The sequence below is a fragment of the Mustelus asterias genome, chromosome 3 (assembly GCF_964213995.1).
Source record: "Mustelus asterias chromosome 3, sMusAst1.hap1.1, whole genome shotgun sequence".
Taxonomy (NCBI): domain Eukaryota; kingdom Metazoa; phylum Chordata; class Chondrichthyes; order Carcharhiniformes; family Triakidae; genus Mustelus; species Mustelus asterias.
The window spans coordinates 129,881,403-129,896,880 of record NC_135803.1 but is presented as its reverse complement, the minus strand read 5'-3'; the positions used below and the strand labels follow the sequence as shown (position 1 = coordinate 129,896,880).

Here is a 15,478-nt window from a genome sequence, read left to right as displayed (position 1 = left end):
ATGATTGTGTGATGGGAAGAAGTAACAAGTAATTGAAGAAGAAAGTATGAACAGGAGTCAACGATGGCAGCTTTACACTAACAAATAACTACCTTCCCTTGAAAAATCATTACTAATGTCCGTAGAATAAAACATCACCTGAGCAATTGTCTTTTCATAAGTGAGCAACACCTCAAAACTTATACCTACCGGCCTAGATTTTCAGGGCAGTGACAAAACAACAAAACTCCCTCTTGTCCTTGAGGAAAATGGCCCACAAAGATCAAGCAATTCCTGTGGCGGTGATTTCCCCTTTCCTGCCTGTCTGTTTGAATCTGGTGCCAAGTCAATGGGATCTCCAGATCGCCAACAACAGTGATGTCAACAGGCAGGGTAAACAGCCAATCACATTGAAATATCATAGAAACCATAGAAACCCTACAGTGCAGAAGGAGGCCATTCGGCCCATCGAGTCTGCACTGATCACAATCCCACCCAGGCCCTATCCCCACATATTTACCCGCTAATCCCTCTAACCTACGCGTCCCAGGACTCTAAGGGGCAATTTTTAACCTGGCCAATCAACCTAACCCGCACATCTTTGGACTGTGGGAGGAAACCGGAGCACCCGGAGGAAACCCACGCAGACACGAGGAGAATGTGCAAACTCCACACAGACAGTGACCCGAGCCGGGAATTGAACCTGGGACCCTGGAGCTGTGAAGCAGCAGTGCTAACCACTGTGCTACCGTGCCGCCCCATATCCTGTTAAGACAGCCAGCCAGGAAGTAAAATGCATTGAATTTTTCACTTTGAATTAAAATTTTAGAGACAGCAAAATAAATGTTTGGATTCTGCACATTGGGATTAGGGCAGAAACTGAAATATAATGAACCATCTTTTCTTTGTATATACATGTTTTAAAAATAGGTGAATTTTCTTCATCATTCCGGAGGGGTTTTTCACAAATATAGAGTTAGTCTTTTGGGAACAGTGAGGCTGTAATGAATTTAACGTGCTGTTAAAATCCCCGGCACACATTCTTTTTCCTGCGTTTTCATAGTGAGACTAACCATGTAAAAGGAGGAGTTTTCAACAGTTCAGTGATTTCTACTTGATTGTGGTTTATGGGGGGAGAGTTCAACAGCGGGGACGCAATATGGGGACTCCGAGAACAGGATTTTCCAGCCACGCTCACCCCAAGGCCAGAAATTCCCACTCGAGGTCAATGGACCTGTGCATGGTCCGTCCCTGCCGACTACAATTCCCATGGCGGGCGGGACAGGAAAATTCCGCCCAGAGACTCGGAGTAGTAATGGCGATGAATACTACAAATTTGTCACCCTGCAAAATATGGCCATTAAATTGTAATACATTAGAAGCATAGAAAATTGACAGCACAGAAGGAGGCCACTCAGTCCATCTTGTCCATGCTAGCCCGAGGACACCCAGGTGCCCTTTCTAATCCCACCTTCCTGCATTACCTAGTAATGTACTCCGACTGATCCAAGATCAATGGTACACTGCTGTAGTCCCGCTTACTTAGATTAGATAAAATACACATTCCATGTAAAGTCCAGTTGGCCAACTCTTTTCTATCTCTGTCTGGTTATTCAGAAATTAGTATATGTTTTAAACTGTGGTTTTCCTTATCTTAATCAATGCTTGATGGTGAAAGTTCATCAATCCCTTCTCGAAGAACATTGGAATATTTTGTTGTGATAGTATTTTATATTTGTATGATGCCTTGGTCTATTGGTCCGGATTTTGTGGTCAGCAGCAAATGGGTAGTACTCACCACTTGCCTCAAGAAAAGCTGCCCACAAAGATCTCGTGATCTCTTTGGTGCAGATTCCACCTTTCTAATGTCAGTTTCATTCTGGCGCCAGCTCAAGGGGGTCTTTAGCATCCAGTGATGTTATCACATAGGCTAAGCAGACAAACACTGAAGAGTTTTTTGACAGCAACCCAGGAAGTACAAAGCACTGATTATCCTTCACTTTTTAATCATTTTACAGACAGCGAATAAAGATTGGGACATACACAGGCGATTAAGGTAGAAGCCGAAATACCAAACAAACTTCAAAAAAAGAACTTACTACTTTGAAAATCTATGGAATTATTTTATCATGTTGTAGAAATTTGATGTTCCACCAATATAACATTACTCTGTCAGGGTCAGAGAGGTTATTTAGTAGTAATTATAACATCATGAGAAACCCAGTTAGTACCTTCATTAACAATGCGTAAGGGCTTGTGCAGCAAGACTAACAGTGTAAACAGTGGATGGTCACGTCGATTCAAGTGATTTCTGTGATTTCCATCATTGAGATTTTCAACAGCACATTCTGTGGAGAAGCTGGGATCATGAAAAGCAACTCCTGGATTTCCAGGTTTGGCAATGCACATGTGGACGGCAAGCACTGCTCTTAATTTCATAGAGTAATGAGGGCAACCTTGATAGATTTGCCCTCATTAGACCTGCAAATTCCGGGCCTCTGTACTTTGTGTGTTTTCTTCCGTTCCTTTACTTTCAGTTTATGATGATCTGTTATTGAAATATTGTTTCTTCACTTTGATTTTTAAAATCTTATTCTGTTTCTTTTTTCCTGTTAAGTAGTTTTCTGCTTTTCTTTTTTTTTAGAATAACACTTTATGACTACCAAGCCATGTGTAGAGCAACCGTAGACAATAGCGACAGTGCACATAGCTTACTGGATGTAAGTACAGTGAGCATTACAGTGATGTTCCATATACCGAGATTGATGTGTGAACAGAACAAATCAGAGACTTGGGCCTGGATTTTCGTCCGTGAGTTGGGTGCGCAGAGACGGGACGATTCCCGGCTCCGCAAACCTGACTTTTAAAAATGACTGCCTGGATGTCAGATTTTCAGCCAGAGTTTGGGGGCAGGCTATATTAGAAGTCAGGGAGGGCAACCCCCAAAGTAGTAAGGAGGATGCCATGTGCAGAGGCAGACTGGACGGAAGGACTGCCTCGGGGCTCTATCATTTTGTCTATTTTTAAAAAAAGAATAAGATATGAAACATCCTTCCAGCCCACAGCCCCACATACTCCACATGCCCCATCCATGCCAATCCATGCCACCTCATGCTTTGCAGCCACTCCAACCCTTCACACTCTCTATTCCAACCTATGCCCTAAACCCATCTCCTTGTGACCTTCATACCATCCTTGCCAGCCCATGCCCGTCTACCCACTCCATGACCCTTTGTAGCCCTTAGGCCAAGAGTGCCAGTTCATGCCAATACATTCCCCCCTCACCCACCACCCTTTGCTCTTACACCTACTATGCCAACTCGCCCAGTATCCATCATGGGCAGATCTCAAGACCCATGCAGAGATTAGATAAAATAAAGTTCAGTGTCTATTGCAGGCTTCACTATATTGAAGGAAGAACCCTTATTCACAGAATCACTGAATTGTTACAACGCAGAAGGAGGCCATTTGCTCCATTGTTTCTCCACTGGCTCACTAAGCAAGCAATATGACTTAGTGCCACTCTCCTACCTTTTCCTTGTACCACTGAACATTGTTTCTATTCAAGTTATCATCTAATGTCCTCCTGAATACCTCAATTGAACCTGCCTCCACCACACTTCCAGGCAAAGTATTCCAGAGCCGAACCACTCGTTACATGAAAAAGGTTTCTCTCACATCACATTTACTTTCTTTGCAAATCACTTTAAATCTGTGCCCTCTTGTTCTTGATCTCTTTACAAGCGGGAACAGTTTCTCCCTATCTCTCTAGCCTCTTATGATTTTGTACACCCCTATCATATAAAATATTTACTGAATTTACATTCCTTCAACTACATAAAACCCTATAATAATAAACATTTCAGTCAATTGCATAATCTCTCATAGCAACAAGACCTGGAATTCATAACCCCACTTTAATGAGTAAATAACCACTTGTAGCTGTCAATCAAACTACGAAATGGAAGGCACCCAACTCTGATAACAAATGATTGCGAAATCAGTCATGCAGCTGTAATCCACCAATGGAAGCTTAGGCTTATATCAACAGTGATTTTTTTTAACACTCCAGATACTGTTTTCAAAAATTTAAAGGGCAGGACTTTTAAATGCCTTAATAGCTTGGCAGGTGTTTTTGACAGTTCCTCTTAACACTTTTGACAAGAACTCTTGACAGTTTTGACAGTTGATTTTGACAGGTCTGTAGACAAGTCCAGTGAGCTCGACAGCTTATACACTTTCTATGCAGATTCATGCCTAATTTTAACAATTCCAAAATGCATCCTACCTCCCCCAAAGAACACCTGACCTTCCCAAAAGAGCACCTCCTCCCTCAGAGGTTTCCTGGGACCAGATCTTGAGGAGTACCTTACCTCTCCAAAGGGGTACACGGGCTTTCCAAAGAAATGCATGGAGTTTAGACCTGTTCTTACCAGGTACACTCTGCACATTTTGGGTTTCATACTCCTGGGTTATCAAAATCCGACTTCAGCTGCCTCACTGAACCATGCATGTGCAAAACAGGAACCGCCCCTGCAAAAATAGGAAGTGATGTGTTTGGGGGCGAGACTTTCAGGCATTTTTGCCAGTTTCACCATGGCTCCATCATGGCGAAAATCCAGGTCTTTGTGTTCTTGTGGGCGCTTATTAATTTTAACCAAAGCTGATTAGATTCCTAATATTAAACAATCTAATTTGATCATGGGGAAAAAATCAACTTAATTTTATACAGCATTAGAAAACTGTTGTTCATAGGAAGGTATTGTTGCTGCTAATAGAAGGTATGTATTACATTATTAATTCTGGATGTACCTAATTAATTCCTGACCTGAATGTCCTTCAAATAATATAATGAAAATGCAATGAGACCTTATGCCGTCATTGACTGCGGTTTTGTGTAGATAATAACATGTCGCTGAATAATTTTAAGGTACGGTGATGCATTGGACTAATATTCAATAGATACGGATTAATAATCCAGAGAACATGAGTTAAAATCCTACATTGGTAACTTCAGAATTTGAATTAAGTTTGAAAAATGTCTGGAATCACAAAGCTAGTATCAGAGAAAAAAAATTGCCACGAAGCGATCAATTGTAAAACCAAACTGATTCATTTGTATTTTTAATGGAAGGAAACCCAATGTTTTTATCTAGTCTGATCCATACGTGACTGCTCACATATGCTCGCTGAAGTGGCCGAGCAAACGTTTTGGTTGTATCAAACCACTATGTTAAAGATAACAAGATAGATATCCACATCCTGAGAATGAATTTTTAAAAATTTCCTTCTGAGCATAACAGAGCAGGAATCAGTCAATTTACCCGACAATGTTTTAATGTTTTAGCAACATACTGACCATCTTGTAACTAGTTCCCTTTATTTGTGTAATTATTTCACAATTTAATGCTTTATGTTTAAGATCAAATGAAATCCACATCTTGACATAAATGCATTCTACCAATTTCTGACTTGTTGGTACCATTAGAGAACAGAATGTTCATGCCTGCTTGAACTAATTCAGTTTCTTCTCTGCAGCCTTATTATGTCTTCTTTGCCGCAATAAAGTGGATTATGACCGAACTTATCTTGTAAGTAAATTCTCTTGTCAAATTACTAAAATTTGGTTTGTTGTTATTCATGTTGATTTCAATGGTTATTAAACTCAAATAGGAATCCGTACATTAATTGCACACTTTTTTTTTGCATTCATTTATAAAACTGGGACACAACACTGAGGGCGAGATTTTCCGGCTGCACACGCCCCAAGACCGGAAAATCCCACCCCGAGGTCAACGGACCTTTCCCTGATCCGTGTCCCACACGCTACAATTCCCATGGTGGGCGGGGCAGGAAAATTCCTCCCCATATATTTGAGCAACTTTATATGCCATCTGATTTGAATTTTTCTGATGCGAGGAATGTTTGTAGTCAAGCACTTTGAAGTTGACAATTAGGGATACAATTCAGTGTGAAATTGATCCAATGAAGTAATAATTCCATTAACTTTTCTTCTGGGAGATTTCCATAAGGAAGAAAATTAAGAATCCTGTATTTTTGATACATCTGGATCATCATTAGTATTCATGTGGTATAATGAACATTTGTTAACTTAACATCAGGATAAGCGAGCCTTAGATTCCTACTTTTTAGCTTTGTAGTGGAGGCTCAGCATGGCGGCACAGTGGTTAGCACTGCTGCCTCACAGCGCCAGGGATCCGGTTCAATTCCGGCCTCGGGTCACTGTTTGCGTGAAGTTTGCACATTCTCCCCGTGTCTACGTGGGTTTCCTCCGGGTGCTCCAGTTTCCTCCCACAGTCCAAAGATCTGCGGGTTAGGTTGATTGACCATGCTAAATTGACCCTTAGTGTCAGGGGGATTAGCAGGGTAAAATGTGGGGTTACAGGAATAGGGCCTGCGTGGGATTGTGGTCAGTGCAGACTCGATGGGCTGAATGGCCTCCTTCTGTACTGTAGCAGTACTATGATTCTCCGCAGATTGTATCACCATTAAATAATAAAACTGCTAACTGTACTTCATTTCAGAAAGGCAGAGTTTCAATCTTACTGAGTACTGGTGAATACATTTTAGCTCTCAGCTACTGTCTGTTAAAGATTCAAAGTGACATGAGTTTGGGATTTTAGTTGTTTATATCACAAAATGATTTCTAAATCAGTCAAATGCATGGACTGTCTTTAATCTCGGCACCAAAAGACTTCAAGATGCTGAGAATATCCGGTGCCCCTCCGGTGAAATTGAAGGTTGCTGTTAGTGTTAGCCTGCACTATACTTAAAAAGAGAATGAAAGCCCAGTGAATCTATTTTTAGTGCAAAATAATGCTCTATCCTTTGTATGTTTAAAGAAGAAACACATAAATAACCTCTCCTCGTGTCTGAGATAAGCTGAAATTTCCCTCTCATTGCCATTTCAAGTCTTTCACAACTCCACACTCACTGGAGCTGTATGTCCAATCAGCAAGATTACTATAGGGCAGATTAGATGTTGACCTCAACTACCCAAGGTAGCTAAGATGAGTATCAGCCAGATGCAGCTATCCCCAGGCTGTATACATGTTCCCTCCTTGTGTGCGACCTATTCATTATTCAGACCCGTCTCAAACATCCAAGGAAAAGTGACCATCTAAAATTCAAATCAAGCCAGCTAGTGTCAGAGGTACATTCCTCATTTTCAACAAATAGGACATGGTTTAGTTTCTGATCTCGAAAAAGGAATTAGTACAAGTTGTCTATACATTCAGCTTGGGATCAGCACGAGTAACAGATCACCAAAACAGCAAGAGGACATTTATATGAGTTTTTGGGGTATCATGGCTAGCGTCATCTTTTCAGATGAGAACAGGTAGAATGGGAAATTTGCACAAGGAACATTCAAGGAAGGGTGTACCTGTCACACTGTCAACACCTCCACTTCCTCCATGGACATCAGGACACCCCCCCCCCACCAGCCCAATGGACAACAGGACCCCTCTCTGCCCCCACAGATATCGGAACCTGCTGCCAATCGCTCCCTGTGCCAGTCTCCACCCCACCCCCCCGCAATCCCCCTGGACATTGCTCCCCACTCCACCCCCCCATCAATTGCCACCCCTGAAGTGTTCCCCCCACCCCTGACTGCCACCCCTGCAGAGATTCCCCCACCCCCTCATCGCCATCCCTCCAGACTTCCCCCCCACCCCTCACCTCCAACCCCTGATCGCTGCCCCCGCAGCGATTCCCCCACCCCATCGTCATCCCTCCAGACTTCTCCCCCACCCCCACCCCTACCCCCTAATCGCCACGCCTGCAGAGTTCCCCCATGACCACCCTCCCGATCACCAGCCCTGCAGAGTTCCCCCCCTCAAATGTATCTCTGGAGCCAGAATGCCATGGCTGGGATTAGCAGAAAAGCAGCATCAAGGTTAAGATTATTGTCATTGTTAAGCGAGTAGGTGTGAGGATCTCCTTCATGATTAGAATTGTCTTTTCACTGGGACACTTAGTTGCCATTAGTTAAAACACAACATGATGCAGCAAAGAAGCATTTCATTCAAATCACTGTGCCTTTGGGAGAGCTGTTCAATTTGTCTCATCCTCCTGCCCTTTCCCCCCCCCCATTAGGTATTTATCCTATTCACTTTTGGAAGTTATAGTTGAATCTGCTTCATAAGCCTTTCGGGTAGTGCATTTCAGATCAATGCAACTTGCTGCATCATGTAAAACTCTCCTCTCTCACCTCTGGCAATTTTGGCAAGGACCTTAAAATTGCCTCCTCTTGTTACCAAACCTTTCGCCAGTGGAGAATTTCCCCTTGCTCAATGAAACGAAACGCCCGATGATTTTGAACACCTCTATTAAATCCCCCCTTAATCTTCACTTCTCTAGGGAGAGCAAGCCCAGCTTCTCCAGTATCTGTGTGTAACTGAATTCCTATATTCCTTGGGCATAATGTATACCTGCATTCCAGATATATGGAAAATGCACTGCTCTAGAGTGCAGTCTTATCCCCATCCTCTGACATGTTGATGCAAGGGTTGAAGATAACAGACGGATGGGTAAATTGGCAAAAATGCAAAATCCAATCAACCCACCACTAACGCACATACTTGGTCACAGTCGATTTCTGCGTGCTTCCAGGAAAGGTATTCTGGAGAGAACTCTACGATTACAATACATTACTCAGACTCTATTCCTCAGATTTAGACAGCCATTTAAATTTAAACGGCATGGCCAGTCAGAGGATGGGGATAATGCACTTCAGAGCAATGCATTTTCCATACATCTGGAATGCGAGTATAGATTATGCCTGAGGAATATAGGAATTCAGTGATTCTAGAGAAGCTGGGGTTGTTCTCCTCAGAGAAGTGAAGGTTGAGGGGAGATATAACAGATGTGTTAAAAATCATCAAGCGTTTTGATAGATTAGACTTGCTTTCCTTTGGTTTGAGTAACCGAGCAGCTAAAGGGATGCGGGCACAGCTTGATCAAGCAGGTAAGTGCTCTCTTAAACACTGCTTTTGGACCAGGAGAAACAGGAGTGCTTTCCCCATCCCCTCAAAGAAATCTTATTCTCCAATCAGCTGAAACCTGACACTAACCTTCTAATTGCTCTTGATACCCCATCCACCCCTCCCCATGTCTTCAGTTGCTAGTTTTACTGCTTTTCAGTTGGTCAGAATAAATCGAATAAACATGAAAATAAGGGGGCCTGTCAATGAATCCCTCCGCATTCCTTGCATTCCCAGTTTTCCTCTCTGCAGCCCCTCCCTCTCCTATTCCCCATAAATATTGGGGCCGGCAATTCTGTGCTTCTGCTGCTTTCGCCAGAACCTGGAGTCTAATGTGGAGATCAATCCCACAGTTTACATTAGCATGACCTCTCCCTGTGCTGTATCATTCTATGATTCGAATCACTAGACATTCAATCAATGTACAGACGGTCTGTAAAATCCAAAGAGGGATCTTGCACGTTAATTACATTATGTGACTCATTTATCCTTAAACGTTTGTCTCTATTTGCGGCATCTCAATGTGATGACTCATTGGAAATCTGGGTTGTTGAGGAATCTGGGCTGTGATCCATGAGGCAACCCAGAACAGAGAAGGATAACTAGTCCCCAGTTACAGTGTCATTAGTGTTTTAATTTACAGTGTAAGGTAGCCAAAGCTGTGGATTGTGGCAAGTTTATAACCTTGTTTTTGCAAGGGGCTTTTGCTTTGAACTATAAATGAGGAATGCCTGTGCCATTGCCATGGACAACAAAGGGCAGCATCAGCCCGCTCCGACGGAAGATAAGACAACATTGTCACAAAGGTTAGAAGCAACTGAACTGATTTAAGGCAATTCAAATAGATTGCACCTAAAATAAAAGCAGTAAAATAAAATCAGTAATCAGTTTCAGACAGCTTACCCAAATGCCGAGTTGTCTGTCTTGTGTTGTAAACTGCACGCAACCATATCAAAAGATTTGATCACAGCGCTGCGATTTTTAAAGCACATGCACAATGAGATGTTGCCATTTTTCTCTGAACCCAGGTGACTTCACTGTGGGCAGATTTCCCAACGAAAATGGTCCCAGGTGGACATCGTATTTGAAGTACTGAGTTGGCAAAAGTACTTTGCAATCAAGTGCCTTAAGTAATGTTTCCCACCTTGGATCATTTGTGCTGGAAAACCTGCCGACAATCGATTTTGGGCTGGAAACGGAAAGAAGTCAAAAGGTCGTCGGTCATGTGGTGAAAAAAGCATTGCTGCAAGCTGGAGTTCTCTGAAAAACCCTGCGCAAGTTTCAAACCACCGGTTAGAAGATTTCCTTTCCATCTATATTATTGGAGCGACGAATTTTAAAATAGAGCTTTGTTTTCTTTTGATATGCTCATTCTGTATGGTGCAGGTTTAAGCGATCTTGTTCCTGCCATTCCTATCCAAGATGCAGAAGATCACAGGGCTGCTATTGTATTACCTCCTTCTCATTGATGCAAGTGGTAAATGTCAGAACAGTCACACTAGTCAGAAGTCAGACTGACAGCTGAATGAACTGAAGCCAGGGGTGTGAGCGCCCATCCAGTACGGAGGAGCACAACATTCGAACTTATTGAAGCTTAAATCTCGTCCAGTGCAAAACCATGTATTATTGTAAATCTGCGGGCAATCCTTCTTCCTGGGTCTCTTTATAAGATTAGTAATGAACCGGATAGGAGCAGAACAGTGTGCTGGCACCAATATTAGCCACCCAGGACTGAAGCTCTACATTTACAGCCAGGAGTCCAGTCACTGGATTCGCGCTTTACTCAGTTCAGCGCACTCATTGAGGTGAAATGCGCTGTAATTTGGGCCTACTGGCCGCACACTGCACATACCAGCAACAAAAACCTGTACAAATTGGCACTCATTGCAGCTTCAAATCGACACGTCCCAATTTATTCCTTTCATTAGCGACTTCTTCAATTCGGTGTGAAAGGGAAGCTTGACGGAGCTAATAAAGCTGTCAATCTAAACGTAACTGTTCTATGGTGGCCTTCGTGCTGAGATGGCAGTGACTCTCTGTCACGGTAATAGTGACTCTGTGTCGGGGTTATAGTGATTCTGTGTCGGGGTTATAGTGACTCTGTGTCGGGGTTAGAGTGACTCTGTGTCGGGGTTATAGTGACTCTGGGTCGGGGTTATAGTGACTCTGTGTCGGGGTTATAGTGACTCTGTGTCGGGGTTATAGTGACTCTGTGTCGGGGTTATAGTGCGTCTGTGTCGGGGTTATAGTGCGTCTGTGTCGGGGTTATAGTGCGTCTGTGTCGGGGTTATAGTGACTCTGTGTCAGGGTTATAGTGACTCTGTGTCGGGGTTATAGTGACTCTGTGTCGGGGTTATAGTGACTCTGTGTCGGGGTTACATAAGAACATAAGAACATAAGAAATAGGAGCAGGAGTAGGCCATCTAGCCCCTCGAGCCTGCCCCGCCATTCAATAAGATCATGGCTGATCTGAAGTGGATCAGTTCCACTTACCCACCTGCTCCTCATAACCCCTAATTCCCTTACCGCTCAGGAATCCATCCATCCGTGACTTAAACATATTCAACGAGGTAGCCTCCTCCACTTCAGTGGGCAGAGAATTCCAGAGATTCATCACCCTCTGAGAGAAGAAGTTCCTCCTCAACTCTGTCCTAAACTGACCCCCCTTTATTTTGAGGCTGTGCCCTCTATTTCTGGTTTCCTTTCTAAGTGGAAGGAATCTCTCCACTTCTACCCTATCCAGCCCCTTCATTATCTTATATGCCTCTATAAGATCACCCCTCAGCCTTCTAAACTCCGAGTACAAATCTAATCTGCTCAATCTCTCCTCATAATCTACACCCCTCATCTCTGGTATCAACCTGGTGAACCTTCCCTGCACTCCCTCCAAGCCAATATATCCTTTCACAAGTAAGGGGACCAAAACTGCATACAGTATTCCAGCTGCGGTCTCACCAATGCCCTGTACAGATGCAGCAAGACTTCTCTGCTTTTATATTCTATCCCCCTCGCGATAAATGCCAACATCCCATTTGCCTTCTTGATCACCTGTTGTACTTGCAGACTGAGTTTTTGCGACTCATGCACAAGGACCCCCAGGTCCCTTTGCTCAGGAGCATGTTGTAATTTTTTTCCATTTAAATAATAATCCAATTTGCTCTTATTTCTTCCAAAGTGAATAACCTAGCATTTGCCAATGTTATACTCCATCTGCCAGATCCTTGCCCACTCACTCTGCCTATTCAAATCTCTTCCGCTTCCTCCATGCAACTCACTTTCCCACTTATCTTCGTGTCGTCAGCAAACTTTGTTACCCTACACTCAGTCCCCTCCTCCAGATCATCTATGTAAATAGTAAACGGGCAGCACGGTAGCACGGTGGTTAGCACTGCTGTTTCACAGCTCCAGGGTCCCGGGTTCGATTCCCGGCTCGGGTCACTGTCTGTGTGGAGTTTGCACATTCTCCTCGTGTCTGCGTGGGTTTCCTCCGGGTGCTCCGGTTTCCTCCCACAGTCCAAAGATGTGCGGGTTAGGTTGATTGGCCAGGTTAAAAAAATTGCCCCTTAGAATCCTGGGATGCGTAGGTTTGAGGGATTAGCGGGTAAAATATGTGGGGGTAGGGCATGGGTGGGATTGTGGTTGGTGCAGACTCGATGGGCCGAATGGCCTCCTTCTGCACTGTATGATTTCTATGATTTCTATTCTTTCTTCTAAACAGTTGAGGCCCCAGTACCGATCCCTGTGGCATGCCACTAGTCACCATCTGCCAACCAGAAAAGCACCCATTAATTCCAACTCTCTGCTTCCTGTTGGATAGCCAATCCCCAATCCACGCTAACACCCTACCCCCAACTCTGTGTGCCCCAATCTTCTTCAGCAACCTTTTGTGAGGCACCTTATCGAATGCCTTCTGGAAATCCAAAAACACCACATCTACCGGTTCCCCTCCATCAACCGCACTAGTCACATCTTCACAAAAATCCAGTAAGTTCGTCAAACACGACTTTCCCTTCATGAACCCATGCTGGATCTGCTAGATCAAACCATTCTTATCCAGGTGGCCTGTTATTTCTTCTTTCATGATGGATTCCAGCATTTTCCCAACTACAGACATTAAGCTAACCGGCCTGTAGTTACCCGCCTTTTGTCTACTTCCTTTTTTAAACAGTGGCGGAACAGTAGCCATTTTCCAATCAGCTGGCACTACCCCAGAGTCCAGTGAATTTTGATAAATAACCACTAACGCATCCGCCATTACCTCTGACATTTCTTTCAGTACCCTGGGATGCATTCAATCCGGGCCCGGGGACTTGTCCACCTTCAGTCCCGTTAGTCTACCAAGCACTGCCTCTCGAGTAACAATAATTGTATTGAGTACCTCTCCTCCTACCAACACTCAATCGTTAATATTCGGTAAACTATTTGTGTCTGTCACCGTGAAGACCGACACAAAAAACCTATTTAAAGTCTCAGCCATTTCCTCGTTTTCCACTATTAAATTCCACCTCTTGTCCTCCCAGTGTCCAACATTCACTCCAGCCACTCTATTCCTTTTTATATATTTCTGAAACTTTTACGATAATTTTTTAAGTTTAGATTAGTTTAGGTTATAGTGACTCTGTGTCGGGGTTATAGTGACTCTGTGTCGGGGTTAGAGTGACTCTGTGTCGGGGTTACAGTGACTCTGTGTCGGGGTTATAGTGACTCTGGGTCGGGGTTACAGTGACTCTGTGTCGGGGTTATAGTGACTCTGGGTCGGGGTTATAGTGACTCTGGGTCGGGGTTATAGTGACTCTGTGTCGGGGTTATAGTGACTCTGGGTCGGGGTTATAGTGACTCTGTGTCGGGGTTATAGTGACTCTGGGTCGGGGTTCTCGTGATTCTGTGTCGCGGTTAGTGTGAGTCTGTGTCGGGGTTATGGTGAGTCTGTGTCGGGCTTATAGTGACTCTGTGTCGGGGTTATCGTGACTCTGTGTCGGGGTTATAGTGACTCTGGGTCGGGGTTATCGTGACTCTGTGTCGGGGTTATCGTGACTCTGTGTCGGGGTTATAGTGACTCTGGGTCGGGGTTATCGTGACTCTGTGTCGGGGTTATCGTGACTCTGTGTCGGGGTTATCGTGACTCTGTGTCGGGGTTATCGTGACTCTGTGTCGGGGTTATAGTGACTCTGTGTCGGGGTTATCGTGACTCTGTGTCGGGGTTATAGTGACTCTGTGTCGGGGTTAGAGTGACTCTGTGTCGGGGTTATAGTGACTCTGGGTCGGGGGTATAGTGACTCTCTGTCGGGGTTATAGTGACTCTGTGTCGGGGTTATAGTGACTCTCTGTCGGGGTTATAGTGACTCTGTGTCGGGGTCATAGTGACTCTGTGTCGGGGTTATAGTGACTCTGTGTCGGGGTTATAGTGACTCTGTGTCGGGGTTATAGTGACTCTGTGTCGGGGTCATAGTGACTCTGTGTCGGGGTTATAGTGACTCTGTGTCGGGGTTATAGTGACTCTGTGTCGGGGTTATAGTGACTCTGTGTCGGGGTTATAGTGACTCTGGGTCGGGGGTATAGTGACTCTCTGTCGGGGTTAGAGTGACTCTCTGTCGGGGTTATAGTGACTCTGTGTCGGGGTCATAGTGACTCTGTGTCGGGGTTATAGTGACTCTGTGTCGGGGTTATAGTGACTCTGTGTCGGGGTTATAGTGACTCTGTGTCGGGGTCATAGTGACTCTGTGTCGGGGTTATAGTGACTCTGTGTCGGGGTTATAGTGAGTCTGTGTCGGGGTTGTAGTGACTCTGTGTCGGGGTTATAGTGACTCTGTGTCGGGGTTATCGTGACTCTTTGTCGGGGTTATAGTGACTCTGTGTCGGGGTTATCGTGACTCTGTGTCGGGGTTATCGTGACTCTGTGTCGGGGTTATAGTGACTCTGTGTCGGGGTTATAGTGACTCTGGGTCGGGGTTCTCGTGATTCTGTGTCGCAGTTAGAGTAAGTCTGTGTCGGGGTTATGGTGAGTCTGTGTCGGGGTTAGAGTGACTCTGTGTCGGGGTTAGAGTGACTCTGTGTCGGGGTTAGAGTGACCCCGTGTCGGGGTTAGAGTGACTCTGTGTCGGGGTTAGAGTGACTCTGTGTCAGGGTTAGAGTGACTCTGGGTCGGGGTTATAGTGACTCTGTGTCGGGGTTATAGTGACTCTGTGTCGGGGTTATAGTGACTCTGTGTCGGGGTTATAGTGACTCTGTGTCGGGGTTATAGTGACTCTGTGTCGGGGTTATAGTGACTCTGGGTCGGGGTTATCGTGACTCTGTGTCGGGGTTATAGTGAGTCTGTGTCGGGGTTACAGTGATTCTGTGTCGGGGTGATAGTGACTCTGTGTCGGGGTTATAGTGACTCTGTGTCGGGGTTAGAGTGACTCTGTGTCGGGGTTAGAGTGACTCTGTGTCGGGGTTACAGTGACTCTGTGTCGGGGTTATAGTGACTCTGTGTCGGGGTTATAGTGACTCTGTGT

The 15,478-nt window shown here is 44.6% G+C and overlaps 1 protein-coding gene across 1 annotated transcript in view; it reads left to right on the top strand.

The window, feature by feature from the left end:
• Window positions 1-15,478, top strand: part of cacna2d3a (calcium channel, voltage-dependent, alpha 2/delta subunit 3a) — an 838,535-nt gene that overhangs the window by 627,270 nt on the left and 195,787 nt on the right. Inside the window, exons 20-21 of the mRNA XM_078210160.1 lie at window positions 2,624-2,699; window positions 5,518-5,570. Of these exons, the coding sequence (XP_078066286.1) occupies window positions 2,624-2,699; window positions 5,518-5,570 (129 nt within the window). The remainder of the gene's footprint in view (window positions 1-2,623; window positions 2,700-5,517; window positions 5,571-15,478) is intronic.